At 34.7% G+C, this 23115-nt stretch overlaps 3 protein-coding genes, 1 long non-coding RNA gene and 1 pseudogene across 8 annotated transcripts; 1 reads left to right on the plus strand and 4 right to left on the minus strand.

The window, feature by feature from the left end:
- Positions 1 to 2350: 2350 nt before the first annotated feature.
- LOC111296453 (serine/threonine-protein kinase SAPK10-like) lies at positions 2351 to 6653 on the plus strand. Of its 4 annotated transcripts, none has more exons than XM_089745507.1 (10): positions 2354 to 2928; positions 3443 to 3517; positions 3598 to 3699; positions 3809 to 3862; positions 3954 to 4046; positions 4290 to 4382; positions 5150 to 5209; positions 5488 to 5595; positions 5674 to 5772; positions 6018 to 6653. In XM_089745507.1, exons 1-10 carry the CDS (start codon positions 2752 to 2754, stop codon positions 6309 to 6311), a joined length of 1155 nt encoding a protein of 384 aa, XP_089601633.1. In that variant the 5' UTR covers positions 2354 to 2751; the 3' UTR covers positions 6312 to 6653. The 4 variants fall into 4 exon arrangements, with proteins under 4 accessions (XP_022746513.2, XP_089601633.1, XP_089601634.1 ...); XM_089745508.1 differs by having other exon boundaries at positions 2355 to 2920; XM_022890778.2 differs by lacking the exon at positions 5150 to 5209 and having other exon boundaries at positions 2351 to 2928; positions 5491 to 5595.
- Positions 6654 to 8136: 1483 nt separating this feature from the next.
- Positions 8137 to 9665, minus strand: LOC111298401 (uncharacterized). Its single transcript, XR_016328749.1, has 3 exons — positions 9244 to 9665; positions 8916 to 9139; positions 8137 to 8557 (listed from the first exon to the last, which is right to left on the minus strand). It is a non-coding gene; the product is annotated as an uncharacterized LOC111298401 (long non-coding RNA).
- Positions 9666 to 13018: 3353 nt separating this feature from the next.
- Positions 13019 to 14749, minus strand: LOC111296472 (protein LATERAL BRANCHING OXIDOREDUCTASE 1-like). Its single transcript, XM_022890798.2, has 3 exons — positions 14089 to 14749; positions 13589 to 13916; positions 13019 to 13481 (listed from the first exon to the last, which is right to left on the minus strand). The coding sequence occupies exons 1-3, from the start codon at positions 14553 to 14555 to the stop codon at positions 13188 to 13190; spliced, it is 1089 nt and encodes a 362-aa protein (XP_022746533.2). The 5' UTR covers positions 14556 to 14749; the 3' UTR covers positions 13019 to 13187.
- Positions 14750 to 15455: 706 nt separating this feature from the next.
- On the minus strand, positions 15456 to 17294 carry LOC111298714 (protein LATERAL BRANCHING OXIDOREDUCTASE 1-like). Its single transcript, XM_022893440.2, has 3 exons — positions 16772 to 17294; positions 16120 to 16447; positions 15456 to 15912 (listed from the first exon to the last, which is right to left on the minus strand). Exons 1-3 carry the CDS (start codon positions 17221 to 17223, stop codon positions 15652 to 15654), a joined length of 1041 nt encoding a protein of 346 aa, XP_022749175.2. The 5' UTR covers positions 17224 to 17294; the 3' UTR covers positions 15456 to 15651.
- A 654-nt stretch (positions 17295 to 17948) lies between these two features.
- Positions 17949 to 22607, minus strand: LOC111298715 (uncharacterized; annotated as a pseudogene). Its single transcript, XR_016328751.1, has 9 exons — positions 22240 to 22607; positions 20810 to 21001; positions 20482 to 20579; positions 20012 to 20096; positions 19737 to 19940; positions 19399 to 19655; positions 18803 to 18888; positions 18469 to 18690; positions 17949 to 18313 (listed from the first exon to the last, which is right to left on the minus strand). The product of XR_016328751.1 is annotated as an uncharacterized LOC111298715 (transcript).
- Positions 22608 to 23115: the final 508 nt, after the last annotated feature.

Raw genomic sequence — 23115 nt, forward strand, 5'->3', positions numbered from 1 at the left:
TCTCTCAAAATTTATTATTTTACGAACCAAACACCCCCTTATTATACTATTGTAGCACAATGTATTCAGAACTAGCTTCATGATTCACGAAATTGCTTGGTTGAAGAGGCATTTGATTGGTGTTGATCAAATGAAGAATTGAAAAGGCTTAGAAAGCAAGTTGTATTTGAAATGTTTGACTACTCAGAGTAAAAAAAAAAAAAAAAGCTAGTAGTTACTCAAATAATTTGGTTTGCTTCTAAAAATACGTTTTTGTTATGGATGCATCTATATTCCAAACATTTTGTTATTGGTTTGAATCCATATTTCCAAGGTATGTTAAGGTTCAACCACCCTGACCTTGAAACAAGGAACCCAAATTTTTTCCAAGATGAAGAAAGGGAACGAGACAACATCAATTATATCTTTCTTCCTTGTAACATTTAGCGAAGAACAAAAAATGAACACGCAGGTGAATTCAGTCTTCGTACATTTTCAAAGGTTAGAAAATGTTGGCTAAATTCAAAGCTTACATTAGTTAGTTCTTATAATTATTTAAAAAATTAATATTTAATACATTTAAAATTTTAAGTCCCAACTTCTTTTTGTTGGTGTCAAGGTCTGAGGTGAAGAACAAAAACCCTATCATAAGAAAAGAAAATAAAAAGAACGGTTCAAAATAAATGTGGAAATTTTTTTTTTTTTTTTGCGTTTGTACCACGTTGCTCAAATTAGATATAAGTATAAAGGATATTGGAAGAAGAGAAATATAAGAGTATATGAATATAATGGGAATGGAATGATAGTAGGGTTTTATAAGATAAAATAGTGACGTAAACGAATTGGTGTAATTAGGAGTGTAATCGATTGAGTTTAAACTGATAAAGTATTAAGTTGGAGTTCGAGCTCTATTCGAAATTTAAGGCTCAAAACTCGATTCAAATTTGATTGAGTTTTATTTTTTTAGATCGAGTTTTATTTTTTTAACTTAAACTCGCTCAATTAGACTTGATTAATATGTAAAAATAAACTCGATTCTTATATTCGACAAAAGCTCAATTATTTATACTCGATCTTGAATTCAAGTTCGAGATATTTTATAAATTAAAATAATAAAAATATATTTAAATATAAAAATTTGATTAGATTTACGAGTAACTCAAGTAAGATATAAAAATACTTGAATTCGATTCAATCAATAAGTCAAATTACTTGAGCTTCAGTTCAACTCGATAATAATTGAACTAAATTTAAGTTTTATTTAAATCAAACTTAAATAATTTATTAATACTAATATATCATTTATATCTTTAGGTGTGACATTATATACATTAAGTTAATTCAAAGATTTAAAATACCTCTAATTATCTACTAATAACATTTAATAAAAAGAGTGATCAAAATATTTTTGAATCCAAAAGTACCCCTTCCACTTTATTCTTGGGCCACAAACTTTATTATGTTCGAATTTTTTTTTTTCTCATCTCTTAAGAATATGTCTTTCGATTCTTGATTTAGTGATAAAAAAATTAAAAAAAAAAAAAGATTTGGATTTGAATTAAACCTCTTTCTTTCCTTTTTTATGTAACAGAGTGTCCCCTTTCTTTGAAACAAAAAAAAAAAAAAAATTGTTGCACATAAATTATTCAAAAGAAAAAGATTTCATGCTGTTAACCTATACGCAGAGCTACTGCCTTTTACCCAACAACCAAAATTCTTGTGGTTAGTGTACTTGATTTTCACTTATTTTTTCAGGCCGCATTAATTAAAAAAGTTTCTATTTGTTTCCCTACTAAATAAGATTTTATCAGTACCTTTATCCAGGTGAAAGCCCCAAATCAGTCATTTCCTAATCAACCAAAAAGGGCAAAAATTTTCAGACAGGACACACGCAGAGAAAATGACTTGTCCATTAGGAAAACATCCGGGACATTCCAGTCATTTCAAAACACATTTACACTAATTCATAGACCAATCATCACCCAGCTCTCTCTCCCTCTGAGAATTCCCAAAATCACAAAAAAATGAAGGCTTTTTTTCTTTTTTCTCTGTGTTATATATAAATTTTTTATATTCTTATGATATAAAATATTAAAAATATATACATTTATATAATATTTTATATAAAAATTTTATGTCATAATTTATATTAATATTAAATATTAAAATTTATTATTTTAATTTTATTAAATATAGATATAATTATTATTAAAATTAAAAATTATACTATTTTTATAATTTATATTTATATCATATATTATATTATATTATTATATCATATTTTATATTAAAATATTTATTTAAAAAAAAACATAAAAAAGAAATTTTTTTTATTCCTTTATAAAGAAAAAAAAGATAGCTTTTTTAAACACAGAAAGGAAAGTAAAGTTTGCGGTGAGCGGAAAAAAAAGGAAAAAAAAGGCTACACAGTTTACAAGCTCTCTTCTCTGTTTCTTTCTAAAATTTGTCCTTAGAAAATCCTTCAAAAAAAAAAGAGAAGAAAAGAAAGAAGTTCAAGTGGGTAAAGACTTTCAGGGGCAAAAACCCATTTCTTCACCAGCCAAAACAGAAAAAAAGAAGAGAAACCCATCGACGGTTACTGTACTGCCACTTCACCCCACCACCATCACCGCCTAGCTCGACTCGAACTGGGTTTTCTCTGAAACTACGATATGATAATGTGAGAGTTTTGGATTTTGCCCTTTTTTTGTCTTTCTTTTTCCTGCCTGGGGTTTCTCTTTTAAAAGTTGGGCTTTGTTCGAGTAAAGAGAAATGGATCGATCAGAAATAACAGTGGGACCAGGGATGGACATGCCAATCATGCATGATAGCGATCGTTATGAATTGGTTAGAGACATCGGTTCAGGGAATTTCGGGGTGGCTAGGTTGATGAGAGATAAGCAGACTAATGAGCTTGTTGCTGTTAAGTATATCGAGAGAGGTGAGAAGGTTAGTGCCTTTTGTTCTTATTTTGAACACCAAAATTTTTCAAAATTTTTAGTGGTTTTTTTCCCAGTTTTTTTTTTTTTTTCCATGTTTTGGAATTAATCGCTTTATTTTGAATGGGTTTTAATTTGGTGAAGAGTTAGGTGGTTTGTTGCATGTTGCTTTTAGAATTTGAACTTTTTAGTTTATTGCTAGTTTTTGATGATCAACTTCTTTGATTTTTTTTTTTTTTTGTTTATTCTGTGTTAATCATTATTTGCTGTATTAGTGATTGAGAATTAATAGGTCTTTGAGATTGTCTTTGTTGAAGTTTAAAATTGCAGCTGAAAATGCAATTTATTCATTCTACATTAGATTTCCTACATAAATGGTTTTGAATTAGAAATCCGTTTGAGACACTATGTATGGAACTGGATATGCTATAGTGTGTAATTTTTCACTTGCAAAATGTGTCTATGAAGAATTTCTCAGTAAGATTTTGTGTTTTGTTTTCCTCTTTGTGTGTTGTGTGCAACAGATAGATGAAAATGTACAAAGGGAAATTATCAACCACAGGTCTCTACGGCATCGAAATATTGTCAGATTCAAAGAGGTTTGTTCCATCATTAAGATTTATTGTCTTTTCTCATCCTTGAGAAAGATTTTTAACTTGTGATCTTGGATGTGACATAGGTCATATTAACACCAACCCATCTGGCTATTGTGATGGAATATGCATCTGGAGGAGAGCTATTTGAGCGGATATGTAATACAGGCCGGTTCAATGAGGATGAGGTTCTTAACCAATAGATTCCCAAACTCCCCAACCGCTGCCCCTTTTTTTTTTTTTTTCTCCTGTTAATGCCCTGAAATTTTCCTTTATGTATCCTGGTATATTTTGCAGGCACGCTTTTTCTTTCAACAGCTTATATCTGGAGTCAGTTACTGTCATGCAATGGTGAGTGACTATAGTTTTTGTTCCTTTACTTGTCTGAAAGAGAATACAAGTTGACTCAGCTAGATCCCTTTTTCTGAATTCCTCTTTGAAGCAAGTATGCCATCGGGACTTGAAATTGGAGAACACATTATTGGATGGGAGTCCAGCTCCTCGTTTGAAGATTTGTGACTTCGGATATTCCAAGGTACAAGATGCCCTTTAGCATTTGCTTGTGCCATTGTAGAATTTGAATTTTTTTGTTCTGCTGCTTAGTAACTGAATAGTATTGATTAGTGCATCAAAAGATGTTTATAATGCATGCAACTTCTTCCATTCTAGTGAGGAGTCCCCCCTTTCTTTCCTTTTTTCCTTTTCCCCTCTCCTTTTCTCATTTCATTGTGTTTGATTTTCCATATGCATTTATGTTGACATATTATACTTTTTCCAGTCCTCAGTGCTGCATTCACAACCAAAATCGACAGTTGGAACTCCAGCTTATATAGCTCCTGAAGTGTTACTCAAGAAAGAATATGATGGAAAGGTAATATTGCTTCTTATTTGCCTGATTTAAACTTTCATATACTTGTGGGATGCAAGTTCTGTCCAACTAAGAATGTTGTGTTCTCAAGTCTCAACTAACAGGCTTCTGCTTTGTTCTTTCAAAGAACTATTCTAGCCTTTCTGTATGTAAATCTTTTTCCCATATTAAACCTTTCGTAGCAACATTAATCGCCTCTGTTGTCAGTTATTAATTCCTTGATCTCCTGTCTTACTTGAATTACTCTGGTGCTACATTGTTTTGCCAGTTTTGTGTTTTAAACTTCTTTGCCTAATAATTCAGAGAGACGACTAACTACCATCACGCCTTACTATATGTGGCTGATGATGAATGGTGCAAATCTCAGGGATTAGGCAATGTAAACTGCCAGGCACCATTTAAGAATAGTTTGGCTTGTGCTTTTCCTCGTCCTTGTTTTAGTGCATGTGTGATATATCTAATACTTCTGTGGAACATTCCTGTTCCACTAGGAGGCTACATCTTGTGTATAGTGAGCACTTCTGGCAGGTTAAGATTAGCTACTAGTGAGAAGACAATCTTTATGCATCCTGCCAGTTCTGACTGGTTAAGAGTACCATTATTAGTTTAGTTCTGTGGACTCTAACGGAAGATGTAAATATACTATACAGAAGGAAAGATGTTGAGTCGTCGTTAGTCTGGATTATTTCTGGTTTCTTTTGTACAGAAAAAAGAAGGAAAGATGTAGAATACTTTTTAAGTCTGAATCATCAATAGTTGCTCTTATGCAGATGGGATCAATGGATATGGATGGAATGGGATATGAGATGCAGATTAGAACTGTAATCTGGCAGGAATGTCATTTTCAACTTACTTGCTGGTGCTTCAGTTCTAGAAATTGAATCTCATAACAAATTATTTTGAGAAATGTTCGTATGGGTATATTGTACAATTTTTCCTGTGCTCAAGGTTTTACGGTTAATTTCCCAATCAAAATACTTCAATAAAGTATTAAGATATTGATTAGTATGAGAGCAAGGATATTACATTCACCCTAAGCATATGCAAAGACATATGTTTCTCTTAGTAAGTAATATACATGCTAAAATTTTATTTTCCAATTAAATGTCAGGTTGCGGATGTCTGGTCTTGTGGGGTAACCTTATATGTTATGTTGGTTGGAGCATATCCTTTTGAAGACCCTGAGGATACCAGGAACTTCCGCAAAACAATACATGTACATTCATTCCTCTCTTAATATTGAAAGTGGCAACTTCTTAAAACCTTGACTAATGTAATTGGTTGGTCCTTGCAGCGAATTTTAAATGTCCAGTACTCGATCCCTGATTATGTCCATGTATCTCCTGAGTGCCGTCATCTCATCTCAATGATTTTTGTGGCTGACCCAGCGAAGGTTAGTTCTCGTTTTGTTGAGACCTTGACTTAATATTCATGCCTCTATGATATTTCATGATTGTGCTACTATGCCTAACAAGTCACCAACACCATCTATCAATGGTTCATTTTTTATTTCTCAAGTAACAATGGTACCTGGAATATCATAGAAGTTAATTCATATAAGTTACAACTTCATTTTCCCATGGTACTTAATTCATAGATTCTAAGTATATAATCTTGATTTGATTTTTATTGCAACAGAGGATATCCATTCCTGAAATTAGGAATCATGAGTGGTTTTTAAAGAACCTACCAGCGGATCTCATGGACGATAATAGAATGAACAACCAGTTCGAAGAACCTGACCAACCTATGCAAAGTGTTGACAAAATCATGCAGATCATTGCTGAAGCCACTATCCCTGCAGCGAATACAATAACTCTCAATCATTATTTGCCCAGTAACCTGGATATTGATGATGATATGGAGGAGGACCTCGACAGTGATCCTGAACTAGACATCGATAGTAGTGGTGAGGTAATATATGCAATGTGATTCTGATAGTGCCTGTGTGCTGAGAAGGTTGGTCAACCAATGTTCATCGAAGTTTATCCTTGGAACTTTGGGTGAGAAAGGACAGAGGAGGCTATCGGTTTCGTGGAAGTGGGTATGGGTTAAGGATTTCTCTCTGTCAGCGTGAATCCAGCATTTTATTGCTATTGCCTTTCAAAGTGAAGTGGCATTATGTACTGCTCTGTAGTTTTGTGCCACATGAAGTGTTGACCTTGTCTTTAACTGCAACGGTGACTCCTTGTCTCCATTTCTAGAAAGTTTGTTATAGACTTACAGTACATGAGATGATCCTTTAGATCCAATCTAAAAGAGCTTTGCCGTCGAGTACCCTCTAACCATTGGTTAAAGATGCAATTTGTTAAAGATGAAGACTGCAACAGCAATCTTCTACTTGCTCTGGAGACCTTAAAAAATGAAAGCTTTTTTATTTTTTAATAACAATTGCACTTCTCCAACCACCTGTAAAAAAACAATTGATTAGGCCAAAAAACAAGGAAGCTGCTGGCTGGTAACAAGATTGTGTTTTTGACTCTATTATTATCAGTTATGCACAATAAATATGAAAAGTGTAGCAATCAGCTTACTTTTAGAAGGGAAAAGAAAAAGAATATGTCATGGAAACAAGGGCCGGTAGAGATGCCCTGTACATTCTGGATAACCCAGCATTATATTAAGATTTTGAAGTGCTTGACCTGAAGCTCCCTTCACAAGATTATCAATCTGCGGACACCAGATTTTAAGAGCTCAGAATACAAAGAGACAATAAAACGTAGGAAACTCGTGCATATGCTAAAGGTTAATACGCACAAATGATATTATTATTGCCCTTCCAGGTATTCGATCAGGAAAGATATTCATAAAACAATAGTTGGAACCTCGAACATTATGAGTACAGGGCACAACTCCCTTGCCTAACAACTTTACAAATTCTTCATCCTGAAAAAGAAAAAGGTGAAACAAATATTTAGGACCCAAACAACACAAAGAAGAACAAACAGGAGTGTAGCAGGTATTGCAATCACAAGTCCATGCACAAACTATAGCCATTTAGAAACCTGAAACAAGGTTAGATGCACCTGACAAATAAAGCAAAGTATAAAACCAATCATGTTAGATAAGATATACCTCATAATATTTTCTTAATTGCGGGTATAAATCCTCAATTGTCACTCCTTGAGACATTTCTACATATATTGTTGATTGCATTCCGTGGGTCTGGTATGACAATTAAGAAAAAGAGTCGCATGTTCTAATTCTTTTGAAAGGAAAGACGATACATAGATGTTAAACACTAAGTGCAGTTGTCACGGGTTAAGACTTAAGCTCTGAACCCGTGACAAGTGGTATCAGAGTCAACTTTAACCGTTCGATTCACGTCAAGCACTTCGAGGGAGGTAGGTAGAGTGACCAGCCTCCGTGACGAGGACGTTACGAAATTGGGTACAGGAAAATGTCATGGACTTAAGGGAGAGTCCTGAATCCCACATCAAACATAATAGGAGGGTTACTGGGGTATAAAAGGATTCACACTACCTCCACCTTGTGAGGCGTCTTTTGTGGAACAAAACCGTGAGGTCAGAGGGGCCATAACGGATAATATCTCACAAGAGTGTGAACCGTGGTAGGAAGGTTGATCTGGGACGTCGGAAGGGTAAATGCCCGGGTCTCGGAATCGTGCGAGTTCGAAGCTTAAGTCTCGACCCGTGACACAGTTTATTACGGATCTTACCATTGGCATTAGGTGTGGTGTGAAACAAACGGTTATTTTTTAATTTGCAGCATCAGATAATCCCTCCATCTACCTTATTACAAGATGAAGACAACTAAGTAGATCCCAAAATCAAGATGCATAAGTTTCCACATACTCATCATGGCGATGTCTTGTAACGCCATAAGAATATATGCCTTCAGCTATTTCAGAGTATAAACTAACTTCCTTGGCTCCACGTCCTGAAAAAATAACCTAGATCAGAAAACCCATAAAGAAATGCAGCAAGATATAGAACCTGTTAAAACATTGGCTCCTCAAGCCAATAAACGTGTGACATGAAACAACTTAAAACACAAGATAATGGACATAAACCTTTATCAAGGGAACAAGGGGAAGCTGAATTGACGTTGGATAACAACCAGGATTAGCAACTAGGCGTGCAGTTTTTACTTCCTCCCTTAAAATCTCTGTCAAGCCATGTACAGCTTCTTTCCGGATTAAGGTGAAAACTAACCATCTACATAAAAGAATAACATTGGGGAAAGAAAAAAACGAAACTTTCGAGGATGGAAATGCCAAAAACCATATCATATGGCACCCATTCTTGAAGAATAAATAATAAAACTATCCAAAATTACAAACCGTGTAAAGGATAGAAAAATTACTGACAAATAAAAAACTGCTTGGTACAACAACAAAATTAACCAGAGCACATTCTCATCAACAAGCTCCAGTGAACTGTAGGAAATCTGAGGTGATAAACAGAAATCTTTGCACTGGAACTTGCAGTCATGTATAAGGAGTATGTACAGTAACCTTTGTATATGGTAAAAAGTAAAGGATTTATCTTTATTTATTAAATAATAAAAAAAGACCTGCAAGTCTGGAGCGCTACGTGGTTGACCATACCATTCCTCATATTCAGCAATATCTCTCAGCCGAAAGCCCTGAAAATTATTCATAATACATTACATGAGCAGAGAACCTTACATCGGGCATGTAAACAGATCTCTAAAAGAATGGAAACATAAGTGAATTGAAAGCTTACTGCAGAAAGATCAACAATCATCAAATGGCGGGGGAGGCCTTTGATGATTTCCTAAAAGGTATTAAAATAAACAAAATTTATTATGATAATTGACAAGAATGACTCTATTTTAAAGTAGAGAAGATACACTGACAGGTAATGAAAGCACAGAGCACCTGTGTAGTTCCACGAGGCAAACAACAAAACACAGCATCCACATTGGAAAAGTCTGCATTCTTAACTGAAACCATAGTTGGTAGATCCTCAAAAAGAAATGGACTCAATTATTATCTGAAAGTAACATAACAATTACATACTTGACCAGCCTCAGATAATAGGCACAACCGCTACTTCAGCATTTACAATCAACTATTATTATGATAACAGAATTCATTCATGCCCCAAAACCAAAGTTCATTTTTGGAAAATTGAAAGAGTTCTTGCGTACTTGTGTTATTAGATGAGGAAACACTGACCCCATAGATTGGCCAGCTTTTCTGTCAGCAGTCATCAGCGTAATGCCAAGTATGGATGGTTTGCTAGGAGCCGAACAATTTGTGAGAAAAAGAAAAAATAAAAGATAGAATCAATGACACACTTAATATAAATATATATAAAAAAAGTTTCAAACCTCAGCTCCAGTCTAACCACTAGCACCAAAGAGACCAATGCGAACTTCCTTTTTCTTTTCTGAAGATTGCATACAGTTTGTTGATAAGGCTGAGGCTCCTCCTACATAAAACATTACTCTTTCATTTCGATTCTTCACTTCTGAAATCTTCACTTCATCCTGAAATTTTGAACACCCAAAGTTAAATTTTGGAAAAAGAAGATATCCTCAAACTAAGAACTTTGATTTTGCTTCTTTTCTAGCATTTTATGCGGAAACGAGCAGAGGGCTTTGCATTGAAAACTGTTGGCAATAATAATTCAGATATTTGTTTAAAATTTGTTATATATTATTTGATGGATAAGAAAACTTATAGAAAAAAAATTTTTAATACGTAAATTTGATTTGTAAGAAAATAAATTTTTAATAGGTAAGTTTATATAGTTATAAATAATTGAAGTCTTTACAAAGTTAAGTATGAAAAAAAATTAAGAGTTATAGGATTTTATAGGTAGACACTCCATACTACTAAAAATTTATATCTTATAGGTGTATATGTTTATTTGTGAGTGGATTAAAGAAGACTAAGAAAGTCCACATAAGTATGATGTATGGGTCCACGTAGGTATGATGTATGAGTGCATAAACGTATGTGTTTGGTTATATTGAAATGGTGAACATGGGTGTGTATTAGTTTAGATTGAGAATACTTCATAGTACTAAAAGAGATTGAGAGGGTCGATTGGTATTGATTGTTGAGTGGTTAATATGTTTTTATATATGTTTGTAATTCTCTACAACTAATGAATTTTATTTTTCATCCATAAACGTAGTTTAGTTGAATCGAATCACGTTAAATTATTACCTCTTATGTGATTGATTGATTATTTGATGTCACTTTCACTAATGTGATTAGATTAAGGCCCTTTAGCTTAACAAGTGGTATGTAGATAGTAAAATCTGATAACAAGTGATATCAAAGCTGTATGGATCTCTAACAAGTGATATAAGAGCTAAAAGTTCAAAATGTGAGAAGAACTGAAGGTTCGAGCCATAGGAAGAGGCAAGCAACGTGGAACTCAATTCAAAAAAAAGAATTCGAATAAGTTTTGAGAATTAAGAGTTGGTTTACGTGAAACGTAAAGACACACAAGAAAAAATGATTGTGAGACACACAAGAAAAAATGATTGTGAGACTTTTATTACAGGTAGAGTCAAATATGTTTTGCATGAAGACAAATGAAGACAAATGACTTGATGTAATTTGAGTTAAGGTGAAGATTGTTGGAAATAATGACTCAAATTTCATAAGAGATTTGTTAGATATTATTTAATGGACAATAAGACTTGTAGAAGAAGAATTTTAAAAGAAAATAGATTCTTAATAGGTAAGTTTGACTTATAAAAAAATAATTTAAAAAAATATATTTTTAATAGGTAAGTTTGTATGGTTATAAATAGGTGAAATTTCTACAAGGTTAGGTATGAGAAAAATATATAAGAGAGTTATAGAGTTTTATGAGTAGACATCTCATAAGATTACTGAAATTTATGTTTTATGGGGTGTGTATGTTTATTTGTGAGTGGATTAGAAGAAATTGAGAAGATCCACGTAGGTATAATGTATAAGTGCATATGGGTATATGTTTATTTAGATTAAAAATATTTCATAGGACTAGAAGAGATTGAGAGAGTTTATTGGTATTAATTATTGAGTGGTTGATATATTTTAATATATGTTTGTAATTTTTTACAACTAATAAATTTTATTTTTCATCCGTGGACGTAAAATAGTTGGATCAAATCATATTAAATTATTATTTTTTATGTGATTGATTGATTATTTAATTTTACTTTCATTGATGTGATTAAATTAAAACCTTTTGGCTTAACAAAAATAAACCTTCCATAAATATCCTTGATTAAAAAAAGTAAACTGAAAGTTGCATTTCTCATTTTCTAATCATATTCCGCATCCCAAATTCAAAAGCAGAAAAAAAGTGCTTATGTATGAATTATATAGGAGATTAAACACTTACTACCCATTCTAAGATAAGGGTTTGTCGGAAAGAATAAATAAAAGGTGGCTGTGAAATTATTCCAAGTGAAAAAGGATGAAAAAGATGATGCTTGAATTACTGGAGAACCGAAATCAATTCCCTAAACCCAAGAATCTGAGAAAGGGTTTTGTCTTGTTTTGTTACTTTATATTGAGGGTTGATGCCAGAAGCAGAAATTCAGAAGGGAGACGGTGAAAAATTAAGACAACCCTAATATAAAGTTATTTATAAAGTTATTTAGATAAAATTTGTAAAAATTTTTTTAAAAAATAATTTGTAAAAAATTTTAATAAAAAATTTAAATTAATTGATTAATAGAATTTAATGAAAATATTAATAATATATAAAAAATTATTTATATTTTAAATTTAATCTATATTTATTTTTATTAATATGTTGTTTATAATAGATATTTATTCAATAATTAAAATTTTATTAATATTTTTATTAAAAATATTTATCTAAAAAAATATATAAATTTATTAAAATTTTTTCAAAATTTACACATTTAATTTATATAATAAAATTTTTTAATCTATCAATTTTTATTTTTATTTTAATTTAATTATTTTTAATTAAAAAATTTATAAATTTTACCTAACAAATTTTATCTGAATTTTTTTAAGAAAAAAATAATAAAAAATAACAAAAAAAGCAGAGAGAGAGTGTGTGTGTGAGAGAGAGATGTGATTAAATAATAAGAGGTTAGGGTGATTAAATAAATAAATAAATAACTTTAAAATGGTAAAAATAAAAATAAAATTCATGCGTTGCATTCACTTAGACTGAGAGTGGAAATGTTGAGGGTTGGGACAGGCATCAATGGCAGCGACGAAAATAGCAACAAAAATCTTCTCAGGAAACCTTTCCGCTGCGAGAGGTAGCCAAACCGCTATGACCAACAACAAGAAGGAATACTTTTTCTTGATCAGAAAGAGATGCCATGGATTCCCCTAATGGCTAGATGTAATCAGAAATCGATGTCAGATTGTTCACTTGCCGTGGATCAACCCGACCCTGCCAGGTCTATGGCGGTGACATTGTGACCAGCTGATTTTAGCATTGGCACCAGCTAGTGCCATGACCAAACACCATGGCAAGACCAAGACCCATATACTAGCACAAAGTGCTTTGGTGGCTATGATGAAGTTCCAATTAGTGCCATGGAAGGAAGGTTATAAACCGGAAGTGAAACCCAAGATCATGAGCTTCTGCTCCTGTTCCATGTTTCTAGGTTGGGTACTGGACAAAGCTCATCAAAATTGGATAGATTTTACAAACTTTCAAGGAAGTGTTTTGTCTTTTGACTGAAAGGGCTTTCATTATTGTCGATCATAGTGGTTCATACTAGAAATATTAACCACACCATGTGTTCAAAGTTTCTCCTCAGCAATACAGAATGAACTTATTAATTATTATTACTAATTTACACGCTAATGCCCCCATTTTATTATATCACTGATAGTGCTTCTACGCGGTCTGCCAAATTTGATATCCTGAAGTGGTAGATTTGGATGTTTTCGACATCGAGCTTCCTGAAATTACTGCCCTTCCGAGTGATCAAAAACTTTCCCCAATTGTATGGCCTGTATCTGGGGGGATTTGTCTCACTTGTCAGCTCCTCCAAGGGCTGCACCATGGTGTAATGAGCCGGGTGGAAGAAGAATGGAATCGAAAACCTTTCCCTCTCGGAATTCACCGTGACCCTGTGCTCCACACTCTCATAAGTTTCATTGCTCCAAACCTGTACGCAAAATGATTGATCAGCCACAACTAATTCCCATATTACTATTGAATACATATTTAGTTACTGTTCTAAAAGGACCATTTACAAGCATCACTTAACGATACCTGAAAAATGTCACCAATATTAATGATAAAAGCATCTGCCGTAGGCTTAACACGGACCCATTCTCCATCTGATTTTCGCTTCACTTCCAATCCTCCTACATCATCTTGAGCAAGAATGGTCAGGGCACCAGAGTCCTTGTGTCGGCCAAGGCCTAGAACTAGGTCAGGAGCAGGGCAAGGTGCATAGCGGTTAAGCCTGAGGTAGCTGGTTTGGTCCTTGAAGAAGTCATGGAATCTATCTGCTGGCAAGCCTAGGCTTAAGGCAATAAGTTCCATCAACTTGGAACATAATTTTTCTAGTTCCTTTGCATATTCTTCACATGCTTCTCTGTGTTAAAATTCCAAAATTCATTACAGTTTAACAGTTGAAATGTCACAAATTCTAAAACCCCCAAACAATTCAAACTTCCTAGGTAGAAAGTTGGTCAATCTAATGAAAAATAAACAATATAATGAATATTTCAATTGAGAAAAGGGTTCATTTTTTTTTTTTAAATTACCTTAGTTCAGGAGGATACTCGGGGCATTGATTATGCCACTCAACTACTTCCTTGTCATCAGGGCGTCTTGAAGCTGGGACTATAGTAGGATTTTGGACTGTAAAATCAAACACCTCTCTCCAATCTCTAACATTCTTGGTATGCTCAGCGTCATAATAACCTAAAACCTTCCCTTCATCTTTCCTGATCTTCACCTTCTCCTCCAAAGGTTGAGCAAAGAATTTCCTGGATACTTTCTCAAGTTTCTGACGTTGCTCCAATGGTACTCCATGATTGATCACTTGGAAAAATCCCCAGTCCTTGCATGCGTTACCGATCTCAGAGACAAGGCTGTCGAGGCTGTCAGATACAGCATCAGGTGAATTCAACACTGAAAGATCAATTAAGGGTATTACTTCAGCTTCAATGATCGAGAGTTTAGGCCTGTGTTCGATGTCTTGGATGAAAGCGGGATCGACTTCTCCCATTGTATTTGCTTGTTAATAACAGTTCAACGGAAGAAGGTAAATGAATTGGTTTTGTCTGTGAGAAATGACAGACAGAGGAATGGTTTTTGAAGTAAAAGGTTGGCGTTTAACCGAGATTGAACCTGGACAGTTTTTGATGAAAAATGAGGGTAAAACTAACTACTAACTAGGCAAAGATAAGATTGGCAGAACTTTGTTTTGGAAGATTGTGACCTGTGACGTTTGTGCTTGCATAGTTGCAAGGCCAATTTGGTTGGACGTTTTGGCCAAAGGAGAAAATTGTTAATCTCGGGCAATTATTAGCGGAATAGGGTTTTTTTTTTTTTTTTTTTTTATAAAAAAATTTAAATAATTAGGTAAATAAAGTTGGTTTGATAAATCAGTTATACATAGATAGTGTAATTTTTAATTTTACGAATGAAATTAAAAGACTGAAATATATTTCACCCTTCTTCTTTTTTTCATATCTCAATATAGATGTTAATCCGAGTTATTTTTGTTCATCCTGGAGGCTGCATCACTGCTTTGATTTATCTTGAACAAGCCGTAAAATGCTGCGTGATCCACTCCACCATTTGTCTCAGTTCATTTCCAAAGTAAATTCATCAAATCATGTTTCCAATAAAACTTGCAAATGGACTGTAGGACAGAGTTTCATTAGGACTTCAATGTAAGTCGATAAAATTCCCAGGATAGACCTACATCAGGTTGGAGCAACAATTTACCCCTGGATTCTTATCCTTATTGGCAGGATCTACATGTTTTTATAGGTCATTTGCGTGGGTATATAAGTTTAGATCCTTCTCTAAAGAGGAAGATGAATTGGCGAGAAGAAACCCATAAATGAAAGGATTAAGAATCCTTCCAAAATCCCTCATAAAATGACATCAATTCATGAAATTATATGAAAACAATCCACCATGCTCCAGCAGTATTTCTGATTCAATTTAAGACTTACATAGTCTTCTAGCTAAAACAGATCAACGCATATTTCCATATGATACAAAAGCCTGTTTATTATATCATGACAATTTCGAGCTGAAATGAAAACAAGTATTAGCAGTACTATTTTTGAAGCAAGCTTATACTGCAACAATTACTCAGACGCCTTAAAATGATCAATTTGAACGTTTTCAGCATCAAGTTTCTTGTAGTTACTGCCGGTTCTATTAACATAATACTTGCCCCAGTTATATTCTTTGTATTTTGCTGGATTTTGCTCATTCAGTAGCTCCTCTAGAGGCTTCACTGTGACATAGTGGGAAGGGAAGAAGAAGAATGGAATAGAAAATCTTTCCCTTTCAGAATTCACCACCACTCTGTGCTCTGCACTCACGTAAAGATCATTACTCCAAACCTGCAAAACACCTTCTCTTTTACAATATGCTCTTTGCTGTAGTTATGGTTTTTCTTAATACTTGAAACTGCATGGATTTGAAACTGATCACTGGAACTAAGAGTCCAGTTCTCTACCAACAGACCATGAGCTTGTTGGCTTTGATGTAGTTATAGTTAAAAACATAAGGAACTAAGGAACGTGCCTTACGACAAAAACCATGGTTACCTGAAGAGAATCAGCAATATTAATGATGTAGGCATTTGGGATTGGTTTGACAGGAATCCATTCCCCATCTGATTGCCTCTTAATTTGTAACCCTCCAACATCATCCTGAGCAAGGACAGTTAAGGCACCACCATCCCTATGTCGACCAACGCCAAGCGCCAGCTCAGGGGAAGGGCAAGGAGGATAGTAATTAATCCTCAACATACCAGTCTGGTGTTTAAAGTAGTCACTTAACCGATTAGCAGGCAAATCTAAGCTTAGAGAAATGAGTTCTAACAACTTGAAAGCCAGTTTTTCCACCTCTCTAGAATACTCCTGGCATGTCTCCCTACACACAGAAACGATTGCATAAAATAAGTGCAAAAGCCAAACTAATTAAACGATTACAGATATATGATTTGTTTTTTTATCTTCTTCATAGTTTTTGGGTTTTCTGGTGCCCTGGGAGCCGGGTTATGTCAAAACTGAACTCATTCTTGTCAAACATATAACATGACCAAAATCCCAATCTGAGCTTAATTCAAGAAAATGTTCATGTGAAAACTATAATTATCATAGGGTTTTCTCATCTCTGAAATTCTATCAAAGACAAATAAATTTGCATACTTTGAGCAAAATTTAAACTCTTCCTTTTGAAGGTAAGTTTCTTTACCTAAACTCAGGGGGATACTCAGGCCACTTGTTAGAGTACGTTCTTATTTCCTCATCATCAGGCTCTGGCGATGCTGGGAGCAGGGTCGGGTCCTGGATCAACATATCAAAAACCTCCTTCCAGTCTCTGACATTCTTAGTATGCTCCTTGTCATGGTACCCCGTAAAATTCAATTCGTCTCGTTTGGACTTTCTCTTTTCCTCTATGGGCAGATCAAAGAACGATTTAGCCACCTTCTCAACCCTGCGGCGTAATTCCAAGGGCACCCCATGATTGATCACTTGAAAAAATCCCCAGTTTTTGCATGCATTTCCAATCTCTGAAGCAAGTTGTTTGGTTTCTCCAGTGTCAAAAACCGACAGGTCGATTACTGGGATTTCCTCCACTTCGATTGCACTTAATTTCGGCCTGTGTTCCGGTTCCTGGACAAAAACTGGGTCAATCTCTCCCATGGTGAATCCTTCTCGGTGTGGTAGTTGGATAGTCGACGTTATACTTGTAGTCTACCTTCGGAACAAAAGCCACGGAACATAGTTTCATCTTGGCTCGTTTTATATACATTGAACATAGACAATTTTCGTCCATAAACAAAATTTGGTTGGTGGTAGGTAATTAGTGTCTATCATTTACTCAAATTTTAATAGCCCTTCTTTTGAAAAAATTGTTCTATGAGTATTAAATTCAAACCGTGTTATCATGTATCTTAATCTTATAATACAACGTGACCGTAATAAAATTTTTATTTAGCCTTAAGAAGATTTAAATTTGACTTTTTCTTTTAAGTTGGAAGGGTTTTGGACTTTGTCTATTTTTTTTTTTTTAAATTGATTCAAACAGATTTATCTATATTGAATCTAACAAATTTATGAAAATTTATCTTCCGCAACCTTCCAACAAATACAAATCTAGGCAAAAAAAAACCTCTTTTTGCCGCTCATTAAACCTGTATGTTCAGTATAGTTTACAAGCTTGGGCGTTTAGCAAAGATAGATCTTCCTGATATTTCCAGTTCGATTTTCCAGAATGCTAAACATAGAATCAATACCAAGAAAATTTCCGAAACCTCATGAATCTAAACCTCTCAATCCTTAAAAAGGATACCGTATTTGAATTTCTTTTGATCATTTAGTGGAAATTGAGTGTTCAACATTCCAGACAGTCATTTAACACAGAAATCTACACAAAAGAAACTAATTTACCGGCTGGTTAAAAATGAGTTCAGTTTCAATGGTGTAGCATAAAACGTTTGAAGTAAGACTGGAGTTAAAAACTCATCTAAACTGCAACTACTTGCATAGAAACTAACAAGACATGTAGAGAATTTGAGTTTTCAAGCAGCTCGCATTGAAGTTGAAAGGACTACATAAGATAAATATTGGAGTCCATCCTGGATTTTGCTCACTGCAGTGGTCTGATCACTGCAGAGATGTTCAGAGAAGGAATTAGCTTTCTCCAGGATTGATGCCCGTGGAAGTGCTTCATGTGAATCTGCAGCAGCACTCTTAATGGCAGCTTGATAGGCTTCGGCTACATCAGAAATGCCTGAAGAGCACATCAAAGATAATAACCTTAGCTATCTGTTCTCACATGTTAAATGCAAACATACAAGTATGTAACTGATCTAAGAAGAGAACAAGGTATATGCTCCAAAAGGGAGGGGAGTGGGGTGTAAAAGAAATGAGTGCAAGGAAAGTAACCTGAGACAAAGCTGCTGCATACGGCTTCCACAAATCCAGTCATTGATTGTGCCTTTACTCTGATTAATTTAGCCTTTTCAATGGAATCCTCAGGCCACTTGATATTCATCATATCGCCATCAAGATCTTCATCTTGAACTTTGTTGGCACTAGGTATGACAGATTTACCCAGCATCAAGAGTTGAGACACCGCAAAACAACACATTTCTGAAAGCCTCTGCATAGACATGCATAGTCCTTCTAAATTCAGCGAGGTACACAATAAAGATCATATCTAAAAATATTGTCAATATGTTTGAAGGAATTAAAAAAAAAAAAATCTCAATACATGACCCCCCCTCTGAGTGCAGCGACTCTAGCCTTCCAGTGGTTCTTCGAATTATATCATTAGCAGCTAATCCTGCAAATGCATTTGTGAACCTGAAAATACTGTGGATTGTTAAAACCAGCACAGAATCTATTACAAATAATACTATGCTTATCAGAAAAAACTACAAATAACAGTTTATAACACTATAAAATGTGTTAACTACGGAAAATGAGTTATATCTCTATTGCTGCATATCCCATTGAGTTCATACTGGATCTAGAAACCCTACATACTTGCAACCGTACATATAATTTAAACAATGTTAGGCAAAAATCCATTTTGTGTATTTCGAAGCATGTGTAAAATTAAATTTGAAAGGACGAAAACAGAGTAGTTCTCAAGAGGAGGCTACTGAGCATATGGAAGCAAACAAAATCAACTCAGTTAAAGGAAATTCCATGATAACTAGAACTGGATGAGCTCCAGAACAAAAGCCCAAATAGAAGATACCTATAAGTATTGCAGACAATCAGAGAACCATTTTATATAGCCAGTAATACCTTGGTGCAGAAATTTTCTGAGCTAAGGTAAATGAAAAGAAACTGTCTTTAGCAAATTACCCAACAGCCATATCAGCGGCCTTGCTCACGCTTGAATCATGTAAAATTTCCATCTCATCATGACTGCCATCAGTTCCAGTCTCTATTGTGCTTCCTTTGGCTGACTCTGGACCATTTCCATCCATTTCCAAATCTAAACTGACAATTTGCTGGATCAGTTTAAGCTTTCTCACATACACAGATTTCTGTTCTGACGGTAACTTTTTTTTTCTTCGAGTAAATAGAAGGGCATAATGGCTGGACAACGCTTCCAGTTCCTGACAGAATTATAGTTCAGCAATTCCAAAGGTATAATCATTTCAATCATCAAATTTCAACTTCGAGGATAAGAAGTTAACCTCCAACTGCTCTGGACCTCCATATATGTAGAAGCATCGCTCAAAACTAACTTCCTCAAATACCTGATCCTCATCAGATGATTGTTCAGTGCCATTAGGGTTCTTTTCAACTTCTATACCAGTTTCAGTGATTAGTATATCCACAGTCTCCTTTCCCACATATTCAAGCACTTGCATTCCCTTTGCTGTAAAAGCTTTTCCAGTCTGCAAAACAAAGATGAGAAATAAGAGATCATCACAAAAATACTAAGCAGGATTAGAAGGCCTGCACAAACCTCAATTAATGATGGTGCAACTGAACCAGTGGGTAAGTCTCCATGCTGAATGGAATCCACAATGTTTGCAGCAGAATGCTCAAGCCTAGAGAATAAAAGAGAGAAAAACTTAATAGTGGAAAATTGTTTCAAGAGTATTCATCCTTAGAGTTCCATGACAACAATTGTAGAATGGTGTTACATCAGGAGAAAATAGAGGAAATTATACAATGATAGAACCCTGAACCCATTGATTTAGAAATTAAAAATATTCACATTGAATGACTAAAGAAAATTTTGAAGATGCATTGCAATTAACAAGCATCAATTCATTCGTTTTTCACTTTTTGCTAATTAGCTCCTGGGAATCAACTAATTATTTCAAAACCAAAGTCTCTCTAGCTTGAAATTTGAACAATCAATCTTTTGCTCAGGTGCAATTAATAACAATTGGCAAGGACAATGTGTCATTGAAATGCAATGAAACATACTTCTGAACAAGATTGGAACCCCCTTTCCATGCACTCCCAAGTACCTGCCATGCACCAGAAGCCAAATTCTCCATAGAATTGTCAAAAACCTTCAAGCCCTGCAAACATTGGAAGTAGGACATAACATATCAAAAACCAAATATTGATTCTGATCCATCATAATGATATGATATGACTGCCAGTGCATGCTGGTGTGTCTGCATAAATAAAGCACATAGATTCAAACACAGACAAAAACGCCAAACTTGCTGGATTACTGTTCCAGATTTGCGCATCAAGTACTAGTAGACATAATTTCTAAGATATCAAAATGGATAAAAAGACTAGCCTGGCCAAGGAAAGAATTATCACTTGCTTTCTCTAACTTATCCAGAGCAGACTTTCATAGCTTGTCATTCTCATCTTCACTTTCCTTTTCGGTTGGAGATTCCTCTGCTTCTTCCTCCTTAGAAGATTCTGCATCTTCAGCAAGTTGAATATCTGCAACGCTCTTGGCAGCCTTCTCTGCAACCATAGAAGCCTGCATCCAGAAAGCACCGTTTAACAAAATTGAAAACAAGCTGTTATGATCACTGCACCCGAAGCTACTGCACATAATTCTTATAAAAATGATCAGTTAATATTATTCAGGATATTTCTTGATCATAAAGACAATTCTCAATACTGGACACCATAAAGAGGATTCTCACTACTGGAAACAGAAAGTTTCAAGTAACCATTCAGAAGTTTAAAGTTGACATATCACTTCCCGCATACAACAAAGAAACTCATAAGTGTTAAGAGGACAGTAAAAAGATAAAACAGAAAATTATTGACCTCAAAGGGGGCACTTGTTTTCCTCTTAATATTGTTATGCCATTGTTCTTTTCAACAGTTCCAGCTGGACAACAGATAAGTCATGGTAAGTGTAGGTAAAGGTAAAGGAAAGTGATCCCTTAAAACAAATAGGAAAAGTAAATATTGAATTCCAAATTCTTAAATAAAATATGGCATAGTCGCAAGTTTGAGGATACTCATTTTCAAATGATGAGATGGACAGATGTTTCACCAATAATGGTGAATATAGTTCTAGAAAGAAATTCATACAATAATTTCAGCAATATTCACAGTATCTAGTATCTATGGGAAACTTGGTGATATTGCTATTACCAGCAAGAAACTGCAAGAAGGTCTAACATAATGAATAGAAGACTACAATGGCAACTAATTAGGTCATTGAACAGTAAGGTACACCTTTGAGAAAATAAGTTTAAAGCGAATCATAAAAGGCTCCACTTGAATGGAAAAAAAAAAAAAAGGAGTTCATTATAAATAACACATATTTCCTTCCACATAATCAAATTGGGTTTTTTGCATCATAACCATTTCATCTATCCAGGAGTTCAGAAAAAGGCTAGGTCATTGAACAGTGAGCTTCATTTTCCCTTCCTAAACTTCCAGTGCTTCACATGTCAAACACAAAGTAAGGTTTAATTCATCAAAACCAAAATTATCCACTAACTAAACCCATAGTGAATAAGGCTTCCAAAGTATCAAAACCTACTAAATTAAGCAACACAGTGACCTTTCTTCAAAATGAGTATTCGAAAAAAAATCAACAAATTTCACTCCAACATCTGAATTGACTGAAACCCACATATGCAAACATAGTGAAAGAAACAATATTCAATTCGAATACCAAAAACAATTCAAAAAAAAAATCCCATAAGTTGAGTAAATACATAAACAAATATTAAGAAAGAGGAAAATGAATCGTAAATTGCGAGCATTCTCCTCAGCGGCAACAGTGGCAGCCTTTTGAAGATGTGAGAGAACAGAGAAAGCAGAGAAACCCCAACCGCCCCATCCTCCTCCACTCTTCGGTGTTGTGGTTGATGCTGGCTGTTGCTCCTCCTTCTTGGGTTCTTCTTCTTTTCCTTGTTCTTCCTTTTTTTCTTCATCTTCCATTGCTTGCGGTGGTGGGTTCTTGGTATCTTCCATTTCTTTTCTTTGTTTTCGTATCGAAAGGGGAAAAATGCTGAACAAATTAAGAGTCTAAAAAGGGATTTTTTGGTATGGATTTTCAGGTTTTTTTAAACAGAGAAAAGATTGAATCAATGAGATCTGTATAAGCATAGTGGAGCTTCAAGTTGTTGAGAGGGTAGCTAGCGGCTATGTACAGTCGAAAATGGACCAAGGATAGTGACTCAACGCGCGTTTGAAGGCAATCGGCCTTCAAAGGATGCCATGATCCCTCAAAAGTAAGCAAATTAAACGGCTGCGTTTTATAGTGATTGTGTCACGCCCTGGGCTGGTACACTAGGACCTGAGGCCTAAGCACTTGCGGTCAAGGCCTGAGCACCAAGAACAGTTGTGAGGTTGGTGCAATAAGCACGGGAGAAGAGTCTAGACTGCTCGCATAAGATGTAAACCTGTACGCACAGTTAAGATCAGGCTCACAACATGCTCTCACCACACCAGGTGTATCCAAGGGAGCTTAACTAACCTAAAATCTTCGAGAGTCATCTAGGATTGACAACATTTAGTAAAAGGATCTGGTTAACTTTGAAAATTAAGAGGAGGCTAATGTAATCTATGTAATAATGTGTAATCCTTAAATTTTAGGAATCTTGTAAATTTTTTAATTTTAAGAGA

The sequence above is a fragment of the Durio zibethinus genome, chromosome 16, assembly GCF_047325235.1.
Source record: "Durio zibethinus cultivar Kanyao isolate XHJ-2024 chromosome 16, ASM4732523v1, whole genome shotgun sequence".
In the NCBI taxonomy this organism is placed as follows: Eukaryota; Viridiplantae; Streptophyta; class Magnoliopsida; order Malvales; family Malvaceae; genus Durio; species Durio zibethinus.

Excerpts from the sequence above, each read along its gene's own strand:
- LOC111296453 (XM_089745507.1), top strand. The coding sequence starts at position 2,752 with ATGGATCGATCAGAAATAACAGTGGGACCAGGGATGGACATGCCAATC. Across the intron at positions 3,863-3,953 it reads TCAGTTACTGTCATGCAATG|CAAGTATGCCATCGGGACTT; the intron begins GTGAGTGACTAT and ends TCCTCTTTGAAG. Across the intron at positions 4,383-5,149 it reads AGAAAGAATATGATGGAAAG|ATGGGATCAATGGATATGGA; the intron begins GTAATATTGCTT and ends GCTCTTATGCAG.
- LOC111296472 (XM_022890798.2), bottom strand. The coding sequence starts at position 14,555 with ATGGGAGAAGTCGATCCCGCTTTCATCCAAGACATCGAACACAGGCCT. Across the intron at positions 13,917-14,088 it reads GAGTATCCTCCTGAACTAAG|AGAAGCATGTGAAGAATATG; the intron begins GTAATTTAAAAA and ends ATTTTAACACAG. Across the intron at positions 13,482-13,588 it reads ATATTGGTGACATTTTTCAG|GTTTGGAGCAATGAAACTTA; the intron begins GTATCGTTAAGT and ends TTTTGCGTACAG.
- LOC111298714 (XM_022893440.2), bottom strand. The coding sequence starts at position 17,223 with ATGGGAGAGATTGACCCAGTTTTTGTCCAGGAACCGGAACACAGGCCG. Across the intron at positions 16,448-16,771 it reads GAGTATCCCCCTGAGTTTAG|GGAGACATGCCAGGAGTATT; the intron begins GTAAAGAAACTT and ends TTCTGTGTGTAG. Across the intron at positions 15,913-16,119 it reads ATATTGCTGATTCTCTTCAG|GTTTGGAGTAATGATCTTTA; the intron begins GTAACCATGGTT and ends GGTGTTTTGCAG.